Below are 26,628 nucleotides of genomic sequence, written 5' to 3'. Positions count from 1 at the left end.
CAGGATTTAAAAACCTCGAGGGATGAAGAATCCACCACCTCTCTAGGCAACGCATTCCAATGCTTCACCGCCCTCCTGGTGAAGTAGTTTTTCCTAATAGCCAACCTACACCTCTCCCTCTGTAACTTATATACATTGACATTTGCTTCTCTGTGGTGGCTGCTGCTGTATGAGCAGCGCCTCAACACAATGGGCTGTGCCTAGGTGCTTGCTCAGAGCCACAAGTTGAACCCAGGTCTCTTGTTTCCCAGAAGGTCCCCCATGCTGTCTGTGGTGCCACCACTAAACAGCAAGTTGTCCCTGAGGGTCTACAGCAAAGTAACTGAGGCTCTGTCTGCTCTGCAGCTAGGAGCACAGATCCCAGCACCCAATAGACAGTCGTTAGCTCTGCTCAAGCTCAGGGAACTCGCTAGGAACGTAGGAGCTGGCATTCCTGGGACTTTTCTCAGGTGGCTAGTCTGAACCACCACCTTCCTCACTGGTGGTGGTGCCCTGACTCTGGCAGAGCTAATAAGCCTCTACCCATGCTGGGAAGCACACGAGTGGCTGCGTTGTAGACATAGCCAGGTGCTCCAGGACAGCAGGAGTGGGTGAGCAGAGTGAAATCTGACCCATCTCCACAGTCAGGGTGGGATAGCAGAATCATCTATCAACTCTCACTCACACCCTTGTGGGGCGGAGGGGAAAGGCTGGTGGGAGGTTGTTTTACTCACAGAGCTGCAACTGCTCTGGGGCCAGGCAGGGCAGATTTCTCCTCCTGTCCATCTACGCATTCCAATCCACTTCTATTTTCATTGCCTTGTGCAGAGGGTACCAGTGCTGGATTTAACATTAGCATGGTCATCTGATAGGGACGGATAGAAAAGAAAAGTCAGCGTTCTTCTATTTGCAGGATTTAATCACTGTCCCTTCTCAAATAGCCGGCGAATTGTTCAGAATTGTTTCTGAAAATCAGAATGTTGGGTAGTAAACTGCAGTGAGTTGCACTAACCTTTAACTGTAAAGTCCATATTTTAACGAAACTTGAGTGCGGTGGTGAGGTAGGACTTTTTTTGTGAGGGGGAGCTGATCTGCTTTAGATTTTTCCCATCTGAACTCAGAGCACGCCTCTGAGCTAGAGCCTCCATTGTTCTTCCAAAGACGCCAGCTGGATTGCAAAGGCAACTCAGTAACTTGAAATAAAACTATCACAGCTGCTGTAGTAAATAGAGCTTTCTTCAAAAGCACTCGCTGGCAAAGAAACAGAGGAAATCCCTAATCTCTTTATGCCTTTGCTTTTCTAGGTCCACCTTCCATTTGCTGTTGTTGGCAGTACCGAAGAAGTCAAGATTGGCAATAAGATGACCAAGGCCAGGCAATATCCATGGGGGGTCGTGCAGGGTATGTCAAAAGAGAAACACAGATCTCCTTGTTTTAGGCTGTCCCAATGGAAAACAAAAATTGCTGATCTTGCCAATGTTCTGCCTTTGGGCAGTCAGAGCTCTGCAGTGGTAAGGGTCAAAAAAGCCACTGAAAAAGTGAAACAAAACAGGCCTTCACTAGCACTGTTGAAACTTGTGTTTTGTCCCATGACACTACCACCTGACTGCTTGGTCTAGGGGAAAAGCAAGTAAGAATTAAGTATATTTAATTCGTAACTTCTTTTTTTAAATGGTCTATGTTCCTGGTATTTCTGTGCCAGCAAACTTCTTTTGAATAACAAGGAATGGCCAGCCCATCGAATGGTTGGTCTTGTTTGCTTTCTCTCACCTGGTGGAATTTTCCCCAGGGCACACAGCTGGCCTGGTTCTTCTCTGATGAAAGTCAATGGGCATTGTCTCACTGATTGAAATGGGGTCAGTGTTAAGCAAATGCTGAGTGCTTGTGAAAATCTCATCCTGAAATTCGAACAACATGCACACACGGCCAAATTCTCCACTTGAGTGTGCTGGTTCCTTCCGAAGTCCCAAGAACTTGTCTGCGTTGCATGGGTCTATGGGAGCAGGGCTTGTGGATCTGGTGTCTCGACCCCCAGGCTTGAGTGTCCACACTACATTGTAAACCTCTCATGGCTGTGCTAGTGCATGCATGCTACACTTCTCAGACCTTCTGATTCAGAGCTGGGGTTGGACCCAAGTCTCAGAAGGAATCAGGGTCTGACCCTCGTGTCTGTCAGGGACCTAGTGCCCAGGTCCTGAGCCAGGTTAGACTGAATTGTGTGTAGACAGAAGGCGAGCTTGGATTCAAACCTGAGTCACACCCCAGTGTTAGTGAGCAGTGTAGACATGCCATGCGGGTAGATCTACACTGGGGAAAATGTTGCTCCAAGTGACACAATTTGATTTATATTAGTCACGTAAGTCAAATCGATGTAGCTCAGATCTATTTACCACAGGGTCCACACTGCATTGGGTCAATGGGAGAAACTCTTCCATCAGCTTCCCTTACTCATTTCCTTCCAGTAGAGCATGAGAGGTGATGTCCAAGCAGTTGGCGGTCTATTTGAGTGGATCTTCACTAGACTTGCTAAATCGACACCACCCCCACTCTCCCTCAGTGTGTCAATTGCTGCAAGACTGATCCTGGCTGTAGTAGAGACAAGCCCTTATTGCGGCTGAGGAGTCAACCCGGACGCTATAGACACTGGCAAAACCTAGGCCTGGCAGTGGACACCCCCCTACACACCCCACTGCAGCTCAGGAGGCAGCAGATGTGGCCGCTGTGAAACAGGGACCCTGGTTGCTGTTCTCGTCCTGCTGTGTGATCTGGCCAGCACTGGTGGTGCAGATGCCCTGGTCTTGCTTTCAGTGAGGCACGTGCCTTTGGGCAGGGGACATAGAGGTGTTTGACTGTCCAGCCCACTCTTCATCCAAGCTGCCGCCACTGAAAAAAACTTTGTAAATACCTTGGCTGTTATGGGGGAGGACTCTTACCTTGGTAATGGTCTCCATCCAAGAAGGTCCTGAGGACTTCCACAGGAGGGACAAATGTCTAACAGTCTGTGTCTCTCTCTCTCTCCTACGAGCCCTCCTCTGAGGGTATTACTGATGCCAAGGAATTAAGGAGGAATTTTGCTGGTTTTGGATGAAAACGTTCCGTTGTGGCTGAGTCTCTGACCCAGCGGCAAGAGCGTTTAAAAAATAATTCTTCAGCTGTCAGGAGAAAACTGCAGAGCCATAGTCTCTTCCTGGTGGTGATCACACAGGCTGCTCACTGAGCCGCTGGGAACTTGCCAGTTGCTCACAAAACAGTGACATCTTGGTGCGAGTTCAGGTTCGGCAATGAGCAAGTAGCATCCCGAAATCTCATGTGAGGCCTGTGCAAAGTCAGTGTTGTCTTGTTCTCGGGAAACCTAGTGCCCTAGTCCTATTTACAGTGACACTAGCGTGTGCTGCTCTGACATGGAAGAAGAGAATTTGGCCCCTAACTTTTAACACTGATCTGCGGTGCAGCTGGCAGCCTCTGTGGGCTCTGGGGCAAAGCGGGAGGGGTGTGTGGCCAGGGCAGAAGGGGTGGGGCCTAGCCGGCTGCCTGTTGTCTTGCCCCCTCTCCCAGCTACCTGGAGTGGCCCAGTGATGGTACTGTGGTGTTTCAGAGGAGCTCAGAGCTCCATCCATCTCTGCTGCCAAAATACCAGTGTCAGCTGTAGTCCGGGCCCCTTTAAAACTCTGGGGAAACTGCCCCCTTCGCCCCCCTCCACGCCTCGGTCAGCAGGCCTGTTATTATGTGGAACTCCAGACTTATAGATGCACAGTGAATATTAATCCTGCAGAAGAAGGAATGGGATGAATCCTGCATGTAACTTTTTTTTATTGACGGGTCATTTTTCTTGCCATTTCTATTGTAGTCGAAAATGAAAACCACTGTGACTTTGTGAAGCTGCGTGAGATGCTGATCCGAGTGAACATGGAGGACTTGAGAGAGCAGACGCACACCCGTCACTATGAATTGTACAGGCGTTGTAAGCTAGAAGAGATGGGCTTCAAGGACACCGACCCAGACAGTAAACCATTCAGGTAGGGAAGCCTAACAAAGCCCACATTCCTTGCTGGGGTGAGTCATTGGTGAGGGACAGCAGTTGTTTTTCTTTCTCTACCCTCCCACGCTCTTCTCAGGGTTGGCTTTTTTCCCCTCATCCAAACATGTCTTTTCCGCCCACCAAGTCATTCCTGGCTGGGGTAAGGAATAATATATAGAGAGATGCATCTCATAGAGCTGGAAGGGACCTTGGGAGGTTATCAAGTCCAGTCCCCTGCCCTCTTGGCAGGGTCAAGCACTGTCCCTGACAGATTTTTTTTCTATTTATTTATTTGCCCGAAACCTCTTGGCCTCCTCAAGTTATTGATCTCGCAACCCTGGGTTTAGCAGGGCAATGCTCAAACCACGGAGCTATCCCTCCCCCCTGAGGTGAGATCCAAAACTGGAACCTGGTTGCACTGCTGCTGTTAGACCACTAAGGCCGGGTCAACACGAGACATGGAAGTCAATTGTAGATACGCAGTTCTAGCTGCATTTGACTTATCAACAGTCGCCTTACGTGGCCATCCTCACAGAGGATATTGATATTGAGGAGTACAAGGGTCAACTGCCGACCCCAGTTAGTTCAATTTTGTGTGTCCCTAGTAGGGGCATGAAACTGAACCCCAGAAGATCGACCCTGACCAGCCCGATTTTCTGCGCAGTGAAGACATCCCCTCAGTCAGCCTGCGCTTAAATGCAGGATGTGCTTATGCTCTTAGTCATGTCTGAGCATGAAGGGCCTGTTGTGAGGGAGGGGGGCAGTTTTTTAAATCGTGAAAGGGAATAGCCACATTCATCAATGAGAGTGCATCCACTGCTGCGAACAGAATTTCTTTCTGATACAAACCCAGGTGTGTGCCAAAACTCAAGGTAAAGATATGGCCTTATTCCACCCACACTGGCATAATATCAGTGATCTCAGTGGGAGTGAGAAGAGGACAGACAGACAGACACACACACACACACGCTGCTCTCTAGCCAGCTCACGTGTGACATTGAGTTGATATCCTTTCCAGAGGGCAATAATTTAACGTGGGCCAACCCTTCCGTTGCAGGAATTCAAGGAATTCCCATTGCTTCCTGTGCGCTGGAGGCCACTTTTGACCAAGTTATAAGTAGGAAGGAAATGGGGAAAGTGCCTAGTTTTGTATATGGGGTGGAGGTGAGTTTTAAATGCCCCCGCCCCCTTGGCTGCTGTAGAAGCATTCCAGAAATGAGGGGAACAGTGGTTTTAGAGTTTGCAGGCGTTATTCCTCCAAGACAAGCAAGCAAGCCTGCGTGTTGTGCTCTTTGGCCCACACGTCCACAGTTGTCTCGGTTCCTGATCTGGTTTACATTTCTCTGTCGGGAGCAGTAAGTGTTCCATTAATCTTAAGCCAAACTGGATAAGAGATCCCAGCAAACTGTTTACACTTACAGGCTGTTTCAGAAAGGAAGCATACATTGAGAGGCCAGTAACAGTGCAATTAAGCTCATTGCAAGGGTGCGGGTCACTACTTGTGCAGACTTTCAGAGGTGATAAAATCAGAGGAAGTGTCTCTGAGCCGGGCAGAATGGTTTTGGTTTTGAGGTTTGTCTTTTTGCTGGAGAAGAGGTGGTTTGTTCTCACAAAATACTGATGGTAGTCCTGTATTATTGTACTTGCCTGCTTCCAGTGCATTCTTCTCCTTGTTACAGAATCCTTTTCCTGTCGCTTGGGTTAGTAACTGCTGTCAGTGTTTAAAATAAAAACTAGAACTTTTATTTTTTTAATGGATAGTAATTTGCAAACCTGTTTTCCTTAATTGGATGTAGATGTTCAGGCCCTGGGAGCATTCTCTGGAATTTAGGCTTCTGCCTCTTTGCTAGTTGACGTAACAGCATCTTCTTGAGAGCTGCAACAACAAGAAGTTACTGAAATCCCAAGTGGCCATGCTTTTTATATCCCTCCAGGCCGGAAGTGAGTTTTCCATATGTCATTTTGAATTGCCAAGCCAAATTATCTGCTGGCAGAATGCCAGAGAGGTCAGCTGTATTGTCCCAACCAAGAATTTGGCTCAGATGAAATCCAGAGACATCATGGAGTTGTGCTTATAGAGAATCCGGCCCAGGCAGATGTCAGGGAAGTTGGTAGTATTACGTCAACAATTTGCATGGCCGGCTTTAGTGTATTTGAAAGTTTTAACAGGAAGGGTGGGATTTCCCACTGTAGTTGAGGATCTAACTTGGTTAGGCTCTTCTGCAAATCCCAGTCTAAAATAAGAAGCCAGGATCAGTAAAAATGAGTAATTTTGTCTGTCACCAGGGAGAAAAAAAAACAAAACCTCCTCCTGAGCTGGCCAGCCTTCCTCCTGCCACGCTGCCCTGCTGTTTGGTTGGAAATTAGCTTACTAGGGTGGCGGCTGCAAGACAGGATATGATTAAAGGAGGAGGGAGTGCTTTTGGTTTTGTTTTGTAAGACTCTGCTGCTCTCTAGATTACTACAGTGCAACTGCAGTGTCTAATCTTCACTCCAGTGAACGGAGAAGACTGAAAGCATCCATGGGGAGCAGCTCTGTTGATGAAGATGTTAGTTTTCCAGCACCTATACTTGGATGCTTTAAAGGATTTCAATTAGAGATGGGCCACAAACAGAACCTTGTGTCTAACATCAAATATCGGGTAGTTTCTGATTAATTTCTTTGGATTTTTACCTATTATCACCAGTCTGGGGACTGTAGCCAGGCCAGAGCCAAAGAAGCCAGCTTTCATTTTGCCATTGTCAGGTGGTGAGAATCTTACAAAAATGGAAACTCCCCCTGTTCAGCATGCGGAGAATCCCACTAGGTCACCAGGCGTCATGAGACTGTATCTGTTTGCAAATGATACTGTAAAAGAACAACTCATGAGTGACTCATTCCTGCAGAGTGCTGTGGGGACATCAGTGGGAGCTGGGATTACTCAGCACCTTGTGCAAGATGAAGCCCAACATTTAGCAATCTGAAGGCTATTTTTGACTGGGAATGGGCAGAGGACTAACACAGAAAATCACTGCATGCAACGAAGAATAAAACGTGTCCCAAATTAGGGACAAATCTTCTCAAACTCAGTTTTAATTTTCCCCATAGTGCTTACACATACACCAGAGCCTGTGTGTAAACATAAAATCCACCTCAACAGACCTTTAATTAGAATGATTTGTTCTTAGAAATACAAAGTGCAGAAATAGTTGCTGTCATCTTTAAGTCTCAGGGGTAGCTGAGTTAGTCTGTATCTTCACAAACAACAAGAAGTCCTGTGGCACCTTATAGACTAACAGCTAATTCGGAGCATAAGTGTTTGTGAGCAAAGACCTGCTTCATTTGATGAAGCAGGTCTTTGCCCGGGAAAGCTGATGCTCCAGAATATCTGCTAGTCTATAAGGTGCCCCAGGACCATTTGTTGTTCATCATATTTAAGCTATCCTTACGAAATGAATTTTTCAAAGCCGCCGAAGGAATAAAGTTATTGTGAATTTGGCTTCCAAATCCCCTGAGAGATTCTGAAAATTGTAGCTATATTTATAGGTGTGTGTTTTATCCCCCCGATGTCTCCTGCAGAATCGCCTCACTGGGAAGAAAATCAGTGTCAAGAAAGAGATGTCTTGTGTTGATGGAGGAACGAAGAAAGCCAAGTTGTAGAAGAGAACGATTCAGAGGGAGAATAATAGTGTTTAATGACATATACCAGCCCAGAATCTGTGTTCTGTTCTGTTGAGTCTGCATCCTACAGTCTACATAGGCTAGAGGCAGGGCAGAGAAAAGATGAGGCAAGATTGGAAGCAGACAAATGTATAACGTACCAATCCTGGAAGGTGGTGATAGCAGCTGGATTGTGGTCAGTGCATATGCAGTAGGTGTGTTTGAAGCTGAGTCATTCATGATGCCTGTTAAGTGAGGTGAAGACTCTAGCAGCCTGTATCTTTCCTATAATTCCCAGTCCGCAGCTTTCTGGAAAACGGGAACTGAGATGGGCACACTGTGATCAGATCTCTGAAGTCTCACAGCAATATGGAGGGAGAAGTGGTATGCCAAGCGCTCCAGAGCCTGAGGTGAATATCTCTGCTCCACGCGCTGAGTGTAATCGTGATCATTTTTCCTTTGTGTATTTGTAACAGTCTCCAGGAGACCTACGAAGCAAAGCGGAATGAATTCCTGGGTGAACTGCAGAAGAAGGAGGAAGAAATGAGGCAGATGTTCGTCATGAGAGTGAAGGAGAAGGAAGCAGAATTAAAAGAAGCGGAGAAAGATGTGAGTGTTTTCTAACCTAATGGAGCATGTGTGGAGGCTTAGGCTGGGGAGTGTCAATGGGCCTAAAGGACTTAGACATTCAGATCCCAGCAATGCTCTGAGAGGAAGGATGGTCCAGTGATTTAGGGCCCATTCCTAGTTTCCGGGAGACCTAGGTTCAAGTTCTTGCTCTGCCACAGACCTCCTGTGAGGTAAAGGGCAAGTGACTTACAGCTGGATTTTTAAAGATGTCCAGGCACCTAAATTAGTTTTCAGTGGGAGTTAGGCACCTAAACAACTGACCCTTAGTCCCTGTGCCTCAGTTCCCCCATCTGGGCTGTGGGGATAGAGCACTTCCCTGCTTCATAAGGGTGCTCCGAGGCCGTCAGGATGGTGGTAGCAGGGTGCAAATAAGTACCATAGGCACAGAGAACTCAAAGCCCCAGCCAATATGTAAGGCTGGCTCTGCAGATGGGAGACCTTCCTGCACAGTGGCCTCCTACCCCAAAGAAAGGGACATCTAGTTCTGTGGTTCCCCTCTGCCCACAGCGCTGGCAGCAGCTGCCATCCGGGAGCTGATGGCTTTACAGGGTGGCGCGCAGTGCCGCTGCCTGTCTCGAGTTTCAAGGGCCGGTGTCTTCTCCAGGACAGGCCTTTGAAATCTGGCTGCGGCCCAGAGCCTTTAACCCTGCTCTCAGGACGAACGGTCCGGCCTCCCCGGACGGGGACGGTTACCCAGGCGCCCTTTAACCCTGCTCTCAGGACGAACGGTCCCCCTGCAGCCTGGGGGTTTCTCGCAGTGTGGTCGAACTGTTGTTGTTTGGAAGATCCACTTGAAAAGGGGTTGCTCTGTCTGTGCTCCCTGGAGCCGTAAGCCCGAGAGTCCATTTCCCCGCCTCCTTGCACCTCCTGTCGTCCCTTTGCATGGGTGCGAAGGGGAGTAACGCACCTTCAGCCGAGAGAGGTGGCACTTCGGGCCCGCTGCCTATGCGCCTCGTGCGAATGCGGCTGCCCCCACAAGGTGCAGGGCAGAGGGGAATCGAACGGGCGAGGGTGTCAGCGCACGGTTATCTGTGAATGTTCCGAGAGCAACGTGACCCCTTGCCACTTGCACACCTGAGTTTCTGGGGAGCGTCTCACCATGTGATGGTGTCACGGTTTTGCCGGTCACCATTGTACAATGTTTTGTCACTGCACACAGGTGCGTCCTCAGAGGGCCTGAGACCACCGACAAGGGAGAGTGAAAACTCTGCTCTGCAGCCTTGCCTGGGGCCAGCTGGCCTTTAGCTCGTGTGGCAGAGCACAGGCTTTAGCTCCTAAGGTCACAGGTTCAGTCCCTTCTGATGATGAGCTGGGTCTGTTGGCTTTATGCACGTACGAGAGCTCAGATTTGCAGGAATACATTGGTTACAATGAACAACGAGACGTGCATTGCTGTGACTTCCCCAGCACTCTGAATTGGGACTCTGTTCCCTAACAGTCTCAGAAAAGCCAGGCTGGAGGGTTGGGGGGGAAAGCTGGGGCCTCTCAGGAAGGTCTCTTGAATCTGTGTCAACACTTGAATAAACCAGGTGTTTAGGGCAGTTCTCCCAGCCAGCTTTCCCACCACAAGAGATGAAATCTTCATTTCTCCTGAAGCCCATTGGCGGAATAACTGCTATATAAGGACCTAGCAATACGCAGCTCCTCCCTGTAGAGTAAGAAGGATGTTTCAGATCCCTTTAGGAAATTTTCCTTTCAAAATCAGACAAGGCGGGTTTAGCGGGGAAGGCCGGGAGTGCGACGGTCTGCCTTCAGTTCCCAGCCCTACCCATGGTAACGTTCAAAAGTGCCTCGATGACTTAGGCCCGCCGTACATAAGACAGGGTTGGAAATGGGATTTAGGCTCTTGCATCCCGCTGGCTTTCAGTCATGCCCTTATTCCTTCTCTACCTCAGCTGCATGATTTTTCCTTCAGCCACCTTCTCTGTTTAGCCTGTGAATTCGTGAGGGCTGGTGTTGTGGTTTTGCTGTGATTCTGCTTTGAGTCTGTGCAGAGCCCCGAGACCGATGGGACCTGGCTAGGAAGTGCAGGCCTACGTACAAATAGTAACCAGCTCTGTTCTTTCCCTGTCTCTTCCAACTCTTCTCTCCCTCCCCGTCCGGGCAGCTCCATGAAAAGTTTGACCATCTCAAGCGGACGCACCAAGAAGAGAAGAAAAAAGTGGAAGACAAAAAGAAGGAGCTTGAGGAGGAGCTGAGCAACTTCCAGAAGAAGAAGGCAGCTGCTCAGCTACTACAGTCACAGGCTCAACAGGCTGGGTCCCAACAAACCAAGAAAGACAAGGACAAGAAAAAGTAAGGAGCTGTCGCACTACAACCATGGGGCCTTGGTCCAGCCTGCGTTGGTTTTCTGTCTGTTGCATGTCTGTATTTGCTTTTTCCCATCATCAGGCTGGAAACTGGGCTCTTACCAGACCGATTGAATTAAAGGTTCTCTCCAAGGGGCTGGGCGGGGTGGGGAGAGGATTTTAATTTTTTGTTACAAGGGTACTTGGCAGTTTAATGTATCCTTGTGGCTGGTGTGAGAGAACAGTCGGAAAGCGGTGGAGGAAGAGGGGCTAGTCTGGGATTTCTCAAGTGTGTTGTGAACTGACTCTGGGGCACTCCATTCAGACTCCCTCTTCTGAGTGGAAGACGAGGGCCTCTAGTTCTACTTTACTTATTTATACGTTGAAGCTAGTTCCGAGTCTAACGCTTTCAGGGTTGCAGTTATAGCTATAAATGCATTTAAAACCAAAAGCTTAACAACCATGTCATTCTGACATGGACCAGCCCAGGGCCAAAAAGTGAACACTTGGAAACTTGAATGTTTCGTTTAAAACTACGGTACCAGGTTAGTTTCATTCACGTAGTATCAGTTCAACATAATAAGCTAGCAATACTGTGCAGCTGGCAAAAGGTAATGCCTTGTGTTTTCTCCTATTACGTACTTACACTTCCAGGCAAATTCAACTCTCAGATACTTACAGGGCTTCCAAAGGGCAGAATGTATCCAAGGGCAGAATTTGTCCTTGTATTGGCTTTTAAAAGGGTTAGATTATTTCAATGGCTATTGACCCGGTGTCCATAGATTCTGTTTGCCAGCAGCTGGGAACAGATCTCCTGAGGGCACCTGGCATCGGCCACTGCCGGAGGACAGATACTGGGCTAGATGGACTTTTGGTCTGAGCTGGAATGGCCAATCTTACTGGCCCGACGTTGCTCGTGTTGAAACTGATGGCAAAATTCCCATTGTCTTCAATGAGAGCAGAGTATGACTTAAGCTGTCCTAAAGCTCTGGATTCAAATGACTTTCCATCTGGCCAAGAAGCTGTAGCATTAAAGCAGATGTTGGGCTCTTTTGAGATTCCTGTCCCTCCCCTGCCCCTGTCCAACATTAGATTTTTTTTAGTAAATATTTTGATATTACCTACTTCTTGCTGTCTCTTTGCAAGGGACTGCATTTGCCCCCAGCCGGAGCTGTCTTTTAGCTCAGATCGCACTAGCTGTCAGAATTAAGATAAGCGGTCTGTGTTTGTTATGTGCACTGACTGCCTCATCCTGCTTTAAAACTCCCCAAAGACACTCTGGGTTGGAGATTTACAATGGAAGCGTGTACGTTTGACAGAGATGGAGAATAAGAATGGATTGTCTGCAGAGCAGAACAGGACAAGCTGTTAGACTTGTGGCCAGTCTCAGGTAAAAGTAGCCTCAGAGAGGATAGAGGTCCTGTCAGGAGTCCATCCCAAGTGGCCTGAGATAAAAGCACACCCTTATTTTACTGATACACATTCCCTCTAAAGAGGGAGATGCAGGAGAATCTTACTGAGTAACACACTTCTTTTAGACCGCCAAAAAACTGTCACCCCCAGAGCTCAGCAAATGTCGAGTAGGCAACGCTCCAGAGAGGTCTTGCATTATACATGTGGTGGAGCGCATTTCCTGGCATTTTATGAAATATTGTCATAAATGATTAACACTACGCTGTCACTGCCGATAGGAAATGAAGTGTGACCAATGATGGGGCTCTTTTTTTCTTTGGCCCTGTGAGGCTTATCTACGTATGGCGTCGCTCAGGAACGGCTGGTGTGATCTAAATCGCCTTTCCTCTCCTTTTTTCAATCTGAATATCGGACTTGCTAACTGACGAACTTCTACCATTCTTAGGGGGATTAATGCGAGCTTGAGGGTCTGCTTCATTTCATGCACACGAGCGTGTTTCTCTGCACTGGGAAGTGGCACTTTGCCCATCCATAGACTGTGGATGCTGTTTGGATCAGTGTTTCAAAAATCACACCCAGCAAAGACATTTAAAACGATGTAAGGCCAGTTTCCCCCCGTGGTGTAAATCAGTGTGCTTATGTTAGCTGAGGAGCTGGCCCTGAAACCTTATGTGAAAACCAGCAGAGAGAAAATGCAGCATTTTCATGTGTGCAGGAAACTCATATAATTTTAAAAAAACCCTAAAAAACGGATCAGTACAGAACTAAACTCTGGCAGCAACCAGCCTCGAGTGCTGAGACTTCTCCCTTGTGTGTTTTCTTTAAATAAGGTAGACTGGAACAAGGGTCCCGCCTGGCCTGGCTGTTCCTACATTGTGTTCCCCTAGTATTACGGCATTTTTTTCCTGAGTAACTTGGGACTTTTGCTGACCTTTTCCTACTCAGAAATCTTTTAAATGGCGCTGCTAATTTAATATTTATATATAACCGGCAATAGGTTTCTTCATCTCTTTATGTATTAGACTGAAGCTATGCCCAGCGGGGTTTGGTTTTGTAACTGTAGTAGCAGATGTTAGTTCTTAGTTGTTCCTGTGAATTTTTCTGGCACATGCATGAGATAGGTGTATCATATATGTCATGTTTCTAATTGCCATCACAAATCACGTGGTTTCTGCTCTGCCACAGAAATCCAGTCACAAGGAACCTGCACTTTGCTTTGTAAATATGTTTAAAATAGTGCCCACACACCCTGTCATTCCACACCCATTGTTGGGAGTTTCTCAAATTGTTGTATAATGGTCAAATTACTAACAGAAGCTGGGCAGAGAAATGCGGATGCATCTGCATTGTGGCATACCTTGGTCCCTAAAAGCTTTAAATTTCCTTTTGAGTGTGAAGGAAATGATAGTTTTAATAGGTAAGGTTTTTTTCATTCTTATCGTTAAACTGAATGATGTGACTGTGACGTTTTATACAATTGCTACTGCAAGTCAGGCTAATCCCTAAAACGGTCTCAGCCACATTTCCCTTGTAGCAGCCCCAAAATGCAATTTATTGAGCTGATTATTTTTAAAATGTGGAATTAAACATCTGTCACTTGGACAGCTGAGAGCTTATCAAAATTCTGCACATGCCAGAATAATGAAGAAGGGCCACATTGTCTGCTGGCGGAACTTGGCTGGAGAGAATTTGGTCCTGTTGCATGAAAAGAAACCCTTGTGTTTATTACTGCTTTTTTACTGTGTTTTGCTGATTGATTCGTAAATGGAATTTCAGACTCATTTTCTAATTTTTTTTTGTGATAATAGGGGAGGGGAAAATATTTGATAGGGACCAGCACTTGCACATGAGTATAAATCTCCACAGCACTTAAGGTCCCTATTTGTAAACCAGGACCCCTCTGTGTTAGGCTCTGTATAACTGTGTGCTTAAGTGTGTACCTGACTCCTGATCGCATCACCAATCACAGTTGTGGCCTTGGTATTTTTTCATATTTAAACATCCCAGTGTCAGCTGGCACCACGTGATCACAGCACAACCAGAGTGGGTCCTTTGGAATCAGGTCCGTGAAATGGTTCTCGTCTCTTCCCTTAAAAAGCTCATCAGCCGCTTTCCGAGAGGCGTGCGTTGTATTCCCTGCACTTTCTCAGACACGCAGAGGAGGTGCGACTCTTACTGGCTGTTCTAATGTACAGTCGCTTCCTAAAACGGTACCAGAAACTTCTCTTCCAATTTCCTTTTAGTGAAAGGAAGTTTTAAACTGGTGCTCCTCTGCTAGGGCAGTGGCTCCCAACCTGGGGTCTGTGGACCCCTGGTGGTCTGTGAGGGTATTGCAGGGGTCTTTCGGGGGGGTGGAAGGGAGGGGTGAAAATGATCATAGAAAGTAAAACAAAGCAGCAGAAATGTAGCACTTTAAAGACTAACAAAATGATTTATTCGGTGATAAGCTTTTGTGGGACAGACCCATGTCTTCCGATGAATCTCATTTCCAGCAGACTGACATTTGTAAGTACAGAGCACCAGAAAGAAAAGAGCAGACATCAAGAAACTCAATACACATAAGCTGGTCAGTGAACGTTTCAATGGAGTGGGCCATTCTGTTAAAGACCTGAGAGTTTGTGTCCTGGAACACAGAGAACTTATCAACAGATTAGAGCGTGAGGTTTCTGAGTTAGAGTACGTATTCAAATTCGATACAATAACATGTGATATGAACAGAGACATCAATTACTTCAGGCATAACAAGGACTGCTTCCCTTCTTTTGATGCGTGTAATTGTCTCAGACAGGACAATTAACATCCCCCCACCTCTCACCCCCTTTCTTCTATCCTATTTGATTTGTCAGTTTTTATTGCTATTTATTTTATTTTTTTTTTGTCCTCTGTACTTATATACGTCAGTCCAGATTGGAAATGAAATTAATCTGATGAAGTGGGTCTGTCCCACGAAAGCTCATCACCGAATAAATCATTTTGTTAGCCTTTAAAGGGCTACATTTCTGCGGCTTTGTTCTGTTGGAGTACAGACTAACACAGCTTTCTTTTACCATAGAAAATAAGTTTTTTAAGGTAAATTGCAAAGTTACAATCAATTATTTATAAATAAAATCTCTTCCAATAATGTTGTTAATTGCTGTCCAAAAATCCATATTGTGGTTTCCCTTTTCATTTAATGACATGTACAGCTAAAATGGGCTTTGGATGTTCGTGAATGATTGTAGGGGATGATCGGGGTCCATGCTAGTGTAAAAATTGGGAATCGCTGTACCAGGCCGTATTTGGTCATGGTATAAACCTTACTGTACACTATGTAATATGTTCAGTTATCACCTGGGAGCAACACCCATTGAAAAAAGAGGCCAGTTGATTTCAGTGGGATCCAGATGGATGTCACTTTTGAAAGTGTAGAGGAAGCTTAGCGTGCCCAACTTGAGAGGCCTCAAAAGGTCCTAGTTTTCAGAAAATGCCAAGCACCCTTTGAAAAGCAGATCCCTTTCTGAGGTAGTCAGAGATTGGGCGTGCAAAAATCCTAACTGCTTTTAGAAAACGTTGGCCCAAGACACTACCAAACAGGAAACTAGTGTGAACTAACTATGTGGCTCCCATCCCCACTCAGTTTTCCTTTGCTTTTGCTTGTCATATAGAATAGAACTGACTCCAGTGTTCAGGTTTGTTTCACTCCTTTTTAATCTCATAACCCATTTGCATGGGCGTCCGCGGCAGCAGAAGGCCGGCGCCAGCTGTTCCATCTCTTTCCTTCTTTTGGGTTTCTATTATTTCTAACGTTTTTTTGTTTCTGTTTTTGTTTTAACTTGCAGCGCAAGCTTCACATAAAGCCTGGCAAGCCAAGGATGTTCCTGCATTCACCTGCTTTTGCAGTAACGTGTCTCTGCCATCTGTTTTGGTTTTTGTTTTAAACACAAATCGCTATTAACTCATTTAATTATGGAGTGGGTGTGAGCAGCTGGGAATTGAGGGTGGGGAGGGGAGGTGTGTGTTTGAAAAGTTGATGCCATTTACCTCTTGGGTAATAGCAGGGGCAGTTGATTCTGTCTGCCACTTAGCTTTGAATTGACAGCAAGTACTGTCCATCATGGGTTTGCTCCAAAGCCCTTTAAAGACAATGGAAGGGATTCAGGACCAGGCCTTACATGCAATTGGCCTGGGTCACACTGAGTGGCGTCTTGCTCCATGAGTAAGTACTTCCAGGGAAATTCCTGGGATTAGCTGAGGTGTGAGTATTGTTCAGTGCAAACTAGGTCACTGCAGACTCAGCCAGAGCCTCCCCAGTTTAGTGCTAAACCCCAGAAGTCCATTTAAATGAGTGTTGCCTTGATAGCTGATTTGTAAGACCGTAGAAATCCAACTGTTAGGTTTTTGTGTGCGTAGGTATCGAAAGAGCAACAGACGTTGCATGTGTTTACTCTTGCATGAATTTTTTACCTTACGGCTAATACGGCTTTTTGCCTGGCTTTTTGTAACGCACCCAACAGTTTAAATATCTCTGCAATAATTCTTCTATACTAAGTGTTGTGGCTAACCATGAAATGCCGTGCAAAATGTGCATCGAAAGAAATGGCAAATTCTCAAGATAGCAGGTCCCCCCGTTGCTTTGAAATCAAGAGTCCGTCATCAAAAACTAACCAGGTGACTGAAACCCAATCCAAAGCTTAAATACGTTAGCTATAACTTGCCTGAGTAAGAGTCATCTCACCATTGATCTGTTGATTCCCCATTCAGCAAACCCAAGAGAGTAACTTTACTCATGCAATTGACTTTAGTAGGAGTCCTTTCGGGAATAAATATTTGCACAGGCTTATGTGGTTGCAGGATCAGTCTTGGAACATCCCGGCTTCTATTGAGAAGCACCCGTGAACCATTAAAAAGTTAATTAAAACTCTCTTAACTTCAGTTACTCCGAAAATGGAGAATTCAGCTGTTCACAGTCTAGAGCTAGCTTGCTTGACAAAAGCATAATGAAAGTAACATCAGTGCTTTGAGCAGCTGGGATGCAAACAACAGCGACTGAATATCTAGCCTATGCCAGGCCTTTCTTCAGGGCATCGTTGGTGTGAAAACTGAGCTGCTGAATTGCTATTTTCTATGCCATTCCTTTTCGGACAGAGTCTTTTCCTTTCTGATACGTTCCAAGAAGTGGCAGCCCGTGTTCACCCTCTGACTTCTGGACCTTTACTGCCGGTGTTCCGCCAGGTTTCCCTCTGCACCTGGCTAAGTAGCTTCCTGTTTCTTCCTCTTGCAATTAACTCTCTCCACCTGATCCCACACATTCCAGCTTTGCTTATTTCTACCCAACCACGAGGCTACCACATTCACAAAGGCAGGTTTGTCAGGGGGTGGTGTTTCTCTGTCCCCCTCCTTACTGCATAAACATGGCTCATAGGGAGGGGAAAGGGTGCCTGAACTGACTGCAGAAATCTAAGCAGAGCAAAAACGGGAGAAACTTTTGCAATTCAAGCACGGTTGTTTTGTGACCCTCACATTCACTGGCTTGACCAAAAGTCTGAGTTAAATAGCAGTAAAAATCAGAGATCTTTGCAGTTCTGCTTCAGCCTAACCTGCGAAACTCACGTGGTATTGAACACGTGAAACCAGTTTCCTCCCTCGCCATTGGCTGCATTTGATCATGCAATCTGCTCAAGTCTGCAGCTTACCTGCTTGTGTACTGTGCGTGCATCAGCCATGTCTGTGCGTGTTCTATTTTTAATTAACACGGGGGGTCTTGTGCCAAGGAAAAACTGAACTTTAACATTAGTTTTTCCTGCTCTGTTTAAAAACCCTTTCAGGGGACACTTGGCTGAAAATATTAGCTGCAGCTGGCTATTTTTATTGTGGACCCAGAGTTGTTGCCAAATATATTAAATGCTGGGGGGAGGGGGTCAGGTTTTTGGTTTTTAAACAAAAAACATTAAGTTTTGGAGAAATTTGGAATAAATTTGAAACTTGCAAAAGTCCCCGTTTCTCCCTCTTCCCCGCCCCATGGCACACTAGCTTTTAATAATCCCTGGGCCATGTTTAGCTGATTACTGCTGCACTTCTTTCCTTTCTGTATCTGTGCCTTTTTTCACAGTAGTCCCTGGCTCTGCACGGAATAAATGATCCCCTCAAAGCTAGTTGGATGTGCTTTCACCTTTGCATGTAAGTACAGCCACAAAAGACACCTCTGCCCGCTTTTGAAATGAATGAAAGTCGATTTCTCTGCCACTGGCGGTACCGAGAGTTTCTAAACTGTTACTGAACAATCACAAGCTTCAGCTGGGATTTTCAGATGAGTCAAAGGGCTTTAGGCACCAGCTTTTACTGGGTATTAGAAACCGTTTAGCTCTGCTGAAAATTCCAAGCTTAAATTGCTAGTGAGTAGTGCTAGCCTGTTACAGTAGCAGCGTAAAACTAATGCTTGCTTGCAAGGATCTGCTAACTGTCAACTGTTTAGGGAGCCATGACTGGTCACTGACAACGCTGCATTTTCCTGAGGTGCTGGCCTGTTATTTCTTAGGATGTTATAAATGAGCAGGAATGATGGAGAGCACATTTCTGGGAATTGCACACTCCCTGGACTTGGCTGACTCCCTGGGAAGGTTGATAGTTGTTCTGAAATGCACTGTGCACAGTGGGGGCTGACTTCCCAAAGCCCGGATCAGACCTTTATTCTCACTGACTTCCCATCTCCTCTGTTATCAGATTGGAAGCGTAGAGGGTGAGGATTGTTATTTGAGTGCTCAGTAGTGGCCACGAGGCTCCTTTTGAAATCCAGGGCAAAACTGCTCGGGACATTTCAAGGACCAGAGTCAGGCCAACACCGAGTGCTCCGGACAGTCCCACGCTGTGTGTAACAAGGAGGTAAATGAAGTGTCCCTTTCTTAACCTGGGCCTTGACTGTGGTTGTCCTCAATGGTAACTATAAAAAAGTCTCACCCTTGTACCAAAAATCCATGCCGTTTTTCAGTGTCGGATGTCACGTCATTTCTGGGGCTAAGGAGCAAGGGTTTGCAGATCGGAAAGGGGGAATTACTCAGTGCGGGAATATGAAGTAACTAGAAAAACTGACCAGGTCTGGCTCTGAAGAATGCATCCTATTAGCAGCCTGGCCAGGTAGTGTGTTCCTAAACATTGGAGTTTTCTTAACTAGATGATCACTTATCCTTTGGATGCCTCATATATTTTCCCTGCTTGTAACCCTGTCAAGACGACTTTTGTATTTTGTCTCTTTAAAAAATGCTTATTTACTACCATTTTTTTTTTTTCAAGTAGTTCTCATTCAACTTTCAAATGGCTGTGGTGAAAAGCAGCAATGCCTGGTGTGTGTGATCATCTCAGCTCTGTCCATTTGAATCATGTTTTGAGTTGCCATTCTTTAGATGTTAGAAACAACTAATCCTGCCACAACCTATGCCAAAGAACCAAGTGCATTTACATTATAGGTCATCCCACAGGGTGTGGCAGCATGGGATTATATAAACATGAAGGATTTTTTTTAACTAATTGAAAATAAAGCTGTGAACAGCAGGACTATTTTTTGTGTACTTCTTAAAAAATAAACATGCTCATGGCCTTAAAATATAAGTGCAGGACATTTGTACGTTGCTCTTTAAAAATAACCCATGTGTTTGTCAAAATAACTGTGTACCTACATCCAGTGTTAATGCAGAATTATGTATGTATGCATCTTAGATGTGTCATTTTTTGATGTCAGAATATTTCATTTTTGAAGTTCAAAATGGCTCGCTCTTCCAGGATGTCTCGCTTCCTTTTTTTTTCCGCGGTGCAAATGTGAATCTTGCCAACACACACAAAGTGGGAAGGGGAAATATATTTTTACCCAAACACTGTCGTTTTTGTGGCCTTTGTAACTTTCTTTTGCTGTGGTTGTTCGGTGACAAAAGGAAGTGGAGGGACGTGCGAGAACCGTGTGTGAGTTTTTCATGCTTGCTTGATGTGAAGGTTGGTGTTTGTTGTAGCGGTGGCCTGCTCTTTTCATATGTCAAAGCCGTTCACCGAGGCAGCACTCATTAGCATTTTAAAAACCCCATTCCATGGTCCCCTTCCCCAGTTCACTAAACTTGGTGGGCTGACAACTTTACACTACCCCTGCTTTGGTCCTACTGCACTAAAACTTTTGCAGGTGCACACGCTCGTGATCTCCTTCACAGCTTGCTTCCTTAGCAGTGTTTAGTTTCCTTTTTCCCTTTCGTTTTGATTCTGAACCTTTTTCTCCTTCTCTCTTCTGTAGCTTCTTCTTTATGTAGCGGTCATCCTGCCAAGCCCCCACTCCCTTTCTCCTAACGGACGTTAGAAGAGGCAGCGGGACACGTATACGCCCGTTGGGAGAAGATGTACCTCATTCTTCCGTCACTCCACCTCTCTCTCTCTAAAGCAAGGGTCAGGGAAGTGTCATTGTAAGGCTCTGGACACCCCCAGTGGTGATCAGTACGTCTTCTATGGGATTGATCGCCGATATTACATTGGGATCTGTTCTTTGGCCATAACCTGCACACTGCTGTCATTAAGCAGCTTACGGACCACAGAATGAGTGTGCACTTCTAAGAGATGGTGGTGGACTAGCACAGACTTAAACTAGCAGTGGCTCTGACAGGCAGCCTGATCTGGTACTTAGAAAGCTGTGCATTCGTGATGTATCTGCGCCTGTGCGTTTTATGCCAAATGTTCAAATGGTTCCTTGGACAGGGATGACTTTATTTTTAATATGAAGTGGCATGAACAGAGAGAGCTGCTATTTGATACAGTGGTGATGGAATTTGTTCACATTTTGCACACAGCGAGGCAGGAGGTCTGCTGAAAAACCTGATCTTTTCCTGGGGCGTCCAGCCCTGCAGACTGCTGTTTGAGGAGAGGACTGGTTTTAAATTTCTGGGGAGCCGCCCCTGCCCCCTCGTGATTGGTTTTTGTGCTTTCTGTAGTCTTGCTGTGGGACTCCGGCATAACTTTGTCCCTTGTTTACTTGAGACGCCTCTGCCGGGAAGCACTTGAGAAGTACCAAAATCTTGCTAAAAACAAAGTAAGTTTGTAACTGAATTTCCCTGTGAGAGTCGGGGGCCCTCAGTTGTCAGTGGGCTCCCTTCATTACGACCACTGTTTTAGGTGTATTGTGGGTGTGTTTTTGTTTTTTAAAAGCACTTGCTCTCAAACGCTGGCATGTTGTTGCTGGTGACCACAAACCCTCCTCCTAGTTCAGTGCAGCCTTACAAAGGGTCGACAGTCTGGTTTAGCTTGTTTTTGGAAGAAGAGTCACCCTTGCTTCTCCAAATATGCACATGTGCTTTTTCTGTCAAAGCAGGTGGGCGCAGGGCACTTGACACTAGTAGAGGGTTTGAACGCTCTCTGGTGGAGGGAGAGATGAGTTTGGCGTGGTAGAACTACCAGTTCTCTCTGATCAGCTCGCTGTGTTCATACCTCAAGCAAATTCTTAGATCAGCCTTACAGATTTGTCAAGAAAACTTACCTCTCCTAGGACTAAACTTTTAGTTCAGGGAGCGTTGCGATTCTCGTTCACAAGAGAAAAGTGTACTCAACCAAACTAACGCTGGAAGGAGTGGATGAATACTTTTGCAATAGCAGAAGATGATGGTGATACCCCGAGTGCAGTTAAGGGTGAACCCAAAACTGACTAGCTCTGAAGAAGCTACATTTAGAACACTTCTGAAATGGATTACGTTTAGAACAGGGAGCCTCGGAAGCGTTTAAATGGGGGGGTGAGTTCATTGCCAGATTAAGGCCTGACTTTGTTACTGTTTCACTTCTTCCACAAGTTTTTGTTGCTATTTTAATAAAATGTGACCTACGCAAACTATCTTCTAGCACTGCTTGATGGGGCACTGATGTTATGAGAGCCTACGGGTTTAACCTTAATCAAGCCGAGGACTAAGATTGTGCCACAATTGAAGTCAATGCCATAACTTGTGTTCATTTCAGTGGAAACAGGATCATACCCGGGCGATGTGAGTAAGAAGCAGCTGACGACAAGTGAAAGTCACCCCCTGTGCAGAGGAGTAGGCATCATTTACCTCCCAGTGAAGCCCTGGTTTGAGAATTCAAACTGATGGGGAGAGCGCCTCAGTAAGATCTTATCCAGCAAAGCCTTTCAGCACAAGATTTACACAAGTGTTTGGGGCTGGGGAAGTGCTTTCAAAAGCACCCATCATTGCAGGCACAAGGCCCTGGCAAAACAGGCGGTCCTACTGCCACCAAGGGATGATGTGTCTCACTCGTGGCATTTATAATCGTCACAGGCTCCAAAAAAGTTAAGCTTCCCCGTCTTTTGCTGGGGCTGTGCTTGCTCCCTAATGCATTTCTGCAGCCTCAGCGTCCATGGGAGGGGCTAATCAGTTTGAAAGTACTTTTAGAATCAAATACAGTAAACCCTCACTTTACGCCTCTTCAGGGTGTGTGAATCTCGCCTTGATGCGACTTTCACACAAACTGAAGATGCGGGGCTGTCAGCCTGCCTGCTGCTGTGGGAAACTAGACAGGCTAACAGGCCCTTGCCCCTGTCTTCACAGAGCAGCACTGGGCACCTCCCTGGGGAGGAAAGGGAAGGTGTTTAGCTCACCTAGCTGCTTGTCACTCTGGGCGGCCAGCTGGGCTAAACCCCCTCCCTGGAGCGGCCCTGCTGTCAAGCTGACAGTAGCCTCTCTCTCTCTCTCTGGGAAGGGGAGAAGGGGTTTAGCCCCCTTAGCTGCTTCCTGTGGTGGTCCCCCCCCCCCCCACAGGGCCCCAGCTCTGCCCCAACCAGCCCCACAGGGGGATTGGGTTCCAGCCCTTGGTGTAGCCCACAGGGCTTGTGCCGCTAACCCTCCACGGACCTGGCTGCAACCCGTGCATGCCCTTGGTCATCCCTGTTTCCCCTCCCCCTGCTGTCCTAACCCACCCCAGGCTTAATCCCTCTCCCCCTGCCACCACCAGCAACATACCCAAAAGTAGCTCCTGTACCAGCTTCTGGAAGTGTGGGCCCTGTTTTTGACTGTGCCCACAGCCCTGCATTTAATGCAGCCCTTTTTCTGCAATGCCCTAAAAAAATCTGATCCTTCCCCTTGCCTCTGCCCCGGTAACACAAGAACCCCCTGGGGCTCACCCAGGAAATACGGGTCCATCCTCACGTGCTGCAGATGGGGGGTAGCCCAGTCACTACACCAAGGGAAGTTGCTGCTGTCCTGTGCAAAAGGAGTCAAGATGCCGTAAGTGGTGCTCGAGCCAGGCTGCTGCACTCTGGCCCTCGGGCAGAGCGAGCCCTGCCCAAGGAGACGGTTTTCAGGCAGCTGGCTGCGGGGGGGTGACGAGGGTAGCAGAAAGTGCCTCATGAGGCAGGTTTGCAGGGGGGGACCTCTGGTGTTTTTAGCATAGCTCAAATGACTCAGCTGCTGTGTGTTGTGTGCGTGCGCACGCGCACACACACACACACACACCCCACCACCACCACCACCACCCCCCCCCGCCCCATACCCATTCCCAGCCTGTAAGGAAGGAGCGGCTGTAGGGTAAGGGGCAAGGGGGGGAGGGTCCCCAGGTGGACAAAGCCTCCTTTTTAACAAGGGGGGGGGTGTGCACGCACACGTGTGTGTGTGTGTGAGAGAGATTTCCTAACACTCCTCCTGCCCACAAGCTGTTGACAGAAGAGGCCCCCGTTACGTTCATCTCTTGACAATTGCCTGCACAGCTGGGGCTCACAGCCTCAGTTGCCGACAGCCATGCTGTATGAGGCGCAGAGCTCTTCCCCACAGCACTTTAATTCTTCACAGTGAAGCCCGCATGTTCGTGTGAGAGGAAAAATGCATCGAAGGGCAGGGGGCCACAGCGCCTGTGGATCACTGACATCCTGACTTGAGTGGACCTACCGTGGGGTACCACCCCACACTGCCATCTGCACACAACAGGCTCTCGCTGTCCTGAGCAGCCCCAGGTGCCAGCACCCCCCCTTCCCCCCCTGGCATTTGAATGGACTTTTACACCCCTACTTGACAGTGCAGCAGCCCATTGGGAGGGTGTGGTGCTGACTGGCACAGCAGGGCAGGAACCCTGTCTAGCATGCAAGCCCAATGCTGCTGCAGAGCCAGTCCAGGCCTTGCTAAGCAGTGTGCATGCGCACCCATGCGCGTGCACACGCACACACACACACACACACACACTCACTCAGTGCTTGGCCCTGCACCTATTAATAACAATGAAGTCTGGAGTGGGCTTTTAACTGCTGCATTTCCCTTTGCACAGGCATAAAGTGGAGGCAAGCCTCCCCAGGAGCACGTAAACGCTGAAACCGACTCTCAGACAGCAGCTGCTGCGCCCTCTTCTAGGTTCAGCACAAGGGCCCAGGCTGCATTGCACAGGAGCAGTAGGGCTGGTGCTGGAGGAAACAAGGCACCAGGGGCTAGAAGAATTAACAACTTTCTTTGTTGGAGCTGCTGCAGCACTTGTGTAACAGCAGATGGGAACCAGCCATGGGCGCACTCCCTTGTTAGGCACGTGCCTGTCAGGGCGACAAACATGAGTTCAGTGTTGGCCAAGGCCTAGGACCAATGTCCATGCTGCCGGTTCAAGCCAAAACCCCCCTGCCCCACAAGGCTAAACGCCCAGGGACTGCAGTAGAGTTTGAGTCAGGCCCACGAAAGGAAAAACAAAAACTCTGGCCCATGCCCCACTTGCCACAGGAAATACAAAAATAGCCCTTGTCTCAGACAGTACGCTTGGGCGCAGGTGTGTCTGGCTGGTGGAGGAAGGAGCTGGTGAATCATTCACTAAGCAAGTTTGCCCACTTTGTGTGGGATATCACCACAACCCTGCACTGTAGGAGCTGACGAACGCCACGCAGGGAGCGAGATTAGTCACGTCCTCAGCTAAAAACCAATGTACAGCTGCCCAAGGCACATGCGGCTCAGAAGCAACAGGCCCATAATTCTAAACATCAGCTGTTCTCCTCCCACTTGCATGTTGGGCTCCAAACCGCAGCCCGCCTTAGCCCTGCAGCAGTGTGCCCTGGATGAGCCCCGCTGGCCTTGTCACTTGACACAAAACCCTTGCAGCCTCACGCGCTTGGCTTTGTAAACTAACAGGGATGCCATCCAATTATGCTTAATCATGCCTGGCACCATTTTCCACTCTGGATAAACAAGTGTTCACCCCACAGTCAAACTAATCTGTGGCTTACGTGCCCTGAAACAATTGAGAGCTGAGAGCAACCACCACTTCAGCCACAGGAGGGAGACAGAGGCTGCAAAAAAATGCTTTATGTGGCTCTCCACTAACTGCAAGATCGGAGTGATCATTCCCAAGCTTGTGTGCGTGGGGAGGGGAAATGTAACCTGGCCCTCGGTGTGCTGCAGTTGGCCTCAGCAGTAAAGCTGCAGTAGTGTGGCCCGTACACACAGGCCTAGCCCCTGGGATTTTAGCCAACACCTCCAAGTGTTCACTGCTATCCTTGCAGTGCTCACTAGCTCAAAGTATCTGTGATGGCCCAGCAGACTTGCCCCTTCTCCTGTGCACCCTCACACAGCTGGCCTCTCTGGAGGAGGAAGACTGGACACTGCAGCTGAGGATGGAGAGCTCATTTAGCAAGGGCATGCTGGTATACAATTACCAGCAAGGCTTAGCTGCTGGGCCAGAGCCCCTGCTCATCCCTGCTTCCCATCACACAGATCATGGAGCCAGAGTGCACCTGGAAAAAGCTATGAGGAGTTAGTTCTTTGCCTACAAGCAGAGACAGGGTGGTCGAGGCTGAGAGCAGCCCCCCAGCTTCACTGCACAGTCCCAGGACAAAACTGCAGTGGGCTCTGAATGACAAAGAGGCCCTGGGCCTCCCAGGTGCTGGCCCAAGCTGCTGAGCTCAGCAGTGGGCCAGAGGCCTGAGAGCAGGGAACCTTGTGCATTTCCTGGCCCTGTTGGTGCACCCGCCAACCCTGGGAAACTGTGACAACTTGGCCTTTGAATGCTCAGCGGGTGCACGGCCTGGGGAAGTCAATGGGGTTCATTTAAGCACATGCTTCCAGCTGGGCTTCTCAAAAGCACCCCTGTTCCCTGGCAATCGTGGGGTGTGCGTGCCTCAGTCACATGCTTTTCAAGGCACAGACCAGGGACTTCACTTACACGCTGGAGCCAAAGAACAGGGATCTGAGCTCAACCCAAGAAAGCACAGCAGTGCAATTCAGTGTTAATGGCATACACAGCCCCATGCACACTTGCTGGGGCTCACCAGTTCTGCACTGCACTTCTACTGCATTGTGCAAACACAGGCCTTTTCGTAGCATCACGCCATTTACGCTAGCTGGTCTGTAACTGACCTGCCCAACGGGCACTGAACTAGTTTCCACATGCTACTCAGCGCTAGGGCCATGCCTGCTCCTCACCAGGGATGTTGAAGAGTGAATGATCTGGTAACTGAGCAACCAGCAAAATTTCTGGTTACTCAGTTAATTGCCCCCACCCCACAACTCTGCATTTAAAAGGCTGAACTGGCAAACAGGCTGGCTCAGCTTCTGTCCCCACCCTGGGGAGTGACCTGTTCCCCTCTCCCCTGCAGTGTGGCAGGGGTTGGAAGCAGGGGGTGGGGAAGGGACAGAAGCTGAGTCATCCTCTGTGACTCAGCTCTTAGATGCCAAGCAAGAGCAGGGGCAACCACTTGATCCTAGTGCTAGAAG

General features: G+C 47.8%; 1 protein-coding gene across 3 annotated transcripts in view; it reads left to right on the top strand.

Moving 5' to 3' along the window:
* Nucleotides 1–21,783, top strand: part of SEPTIN11 (septin 11) — a 91,630-nt gene extending 69,847 nt beyond the window's left edge. The window contains exons 6-11 of one of the 3 annotated variants that reach the window (XM_074993769.1): nucleotides 1,284–1,380; nucleotides 3,827–3,995; nucleotides 8,114–8,246; nucleotides 10,375–10,562; nucleotides 15,787–15,846; nucleotides 20,217–21,783. In XM_074993769.1, coding sequence (XP_074849870.1) covers nucleotides 1,284–1,380; nucleotides 3,827–3,995; nucleotides 8,114–8,246; nucleotides 10,375–10,562; nucleotides 15,787–15,802 — 603 coding nt within the window. In that variant the 3' untranslated portion in view covers nucleotides 15,803–15,846; nucleotides 20,217–21,783. Of the gene's footprint in view, nucleotides 1–1,283; nucleotides 1,381–3,826; nucleotides 3,996–8,113; nucleotides 8,247–10,374; nucleotides 10,563–15,786; nucleotides 19,818–20,216 lie in introns of those variants that run through there. The other 2 variants (XM_074993767.1, XM_074993768.1) reach the window with 2 other exon arrangements.
* The last annotated feature ends 4,845 nt before the right edge of the window (nucleotides 21,784–26,628 follow it).

This window comes from Carettochelys insculpta, chromosome 4 (assembly GCF_033958435.1).
Source record: "Carettochelys insculpta isolate YL-2023 chromosome 4, ASM3395843v1, whole genome shotgun sequence".
In the NCBI taxonomy this organism is placed as follows: Eukaryota; Metazoa; Chordata; order Testudines; family Carettochelyidae; genus Carettochelys; species Carettochelys insculpta.
The sequence above is the reverse complement of the archived record's forward strand: the minus strand, read 5'-3'. Positions and strand labels throughout refer to the sequence as shown.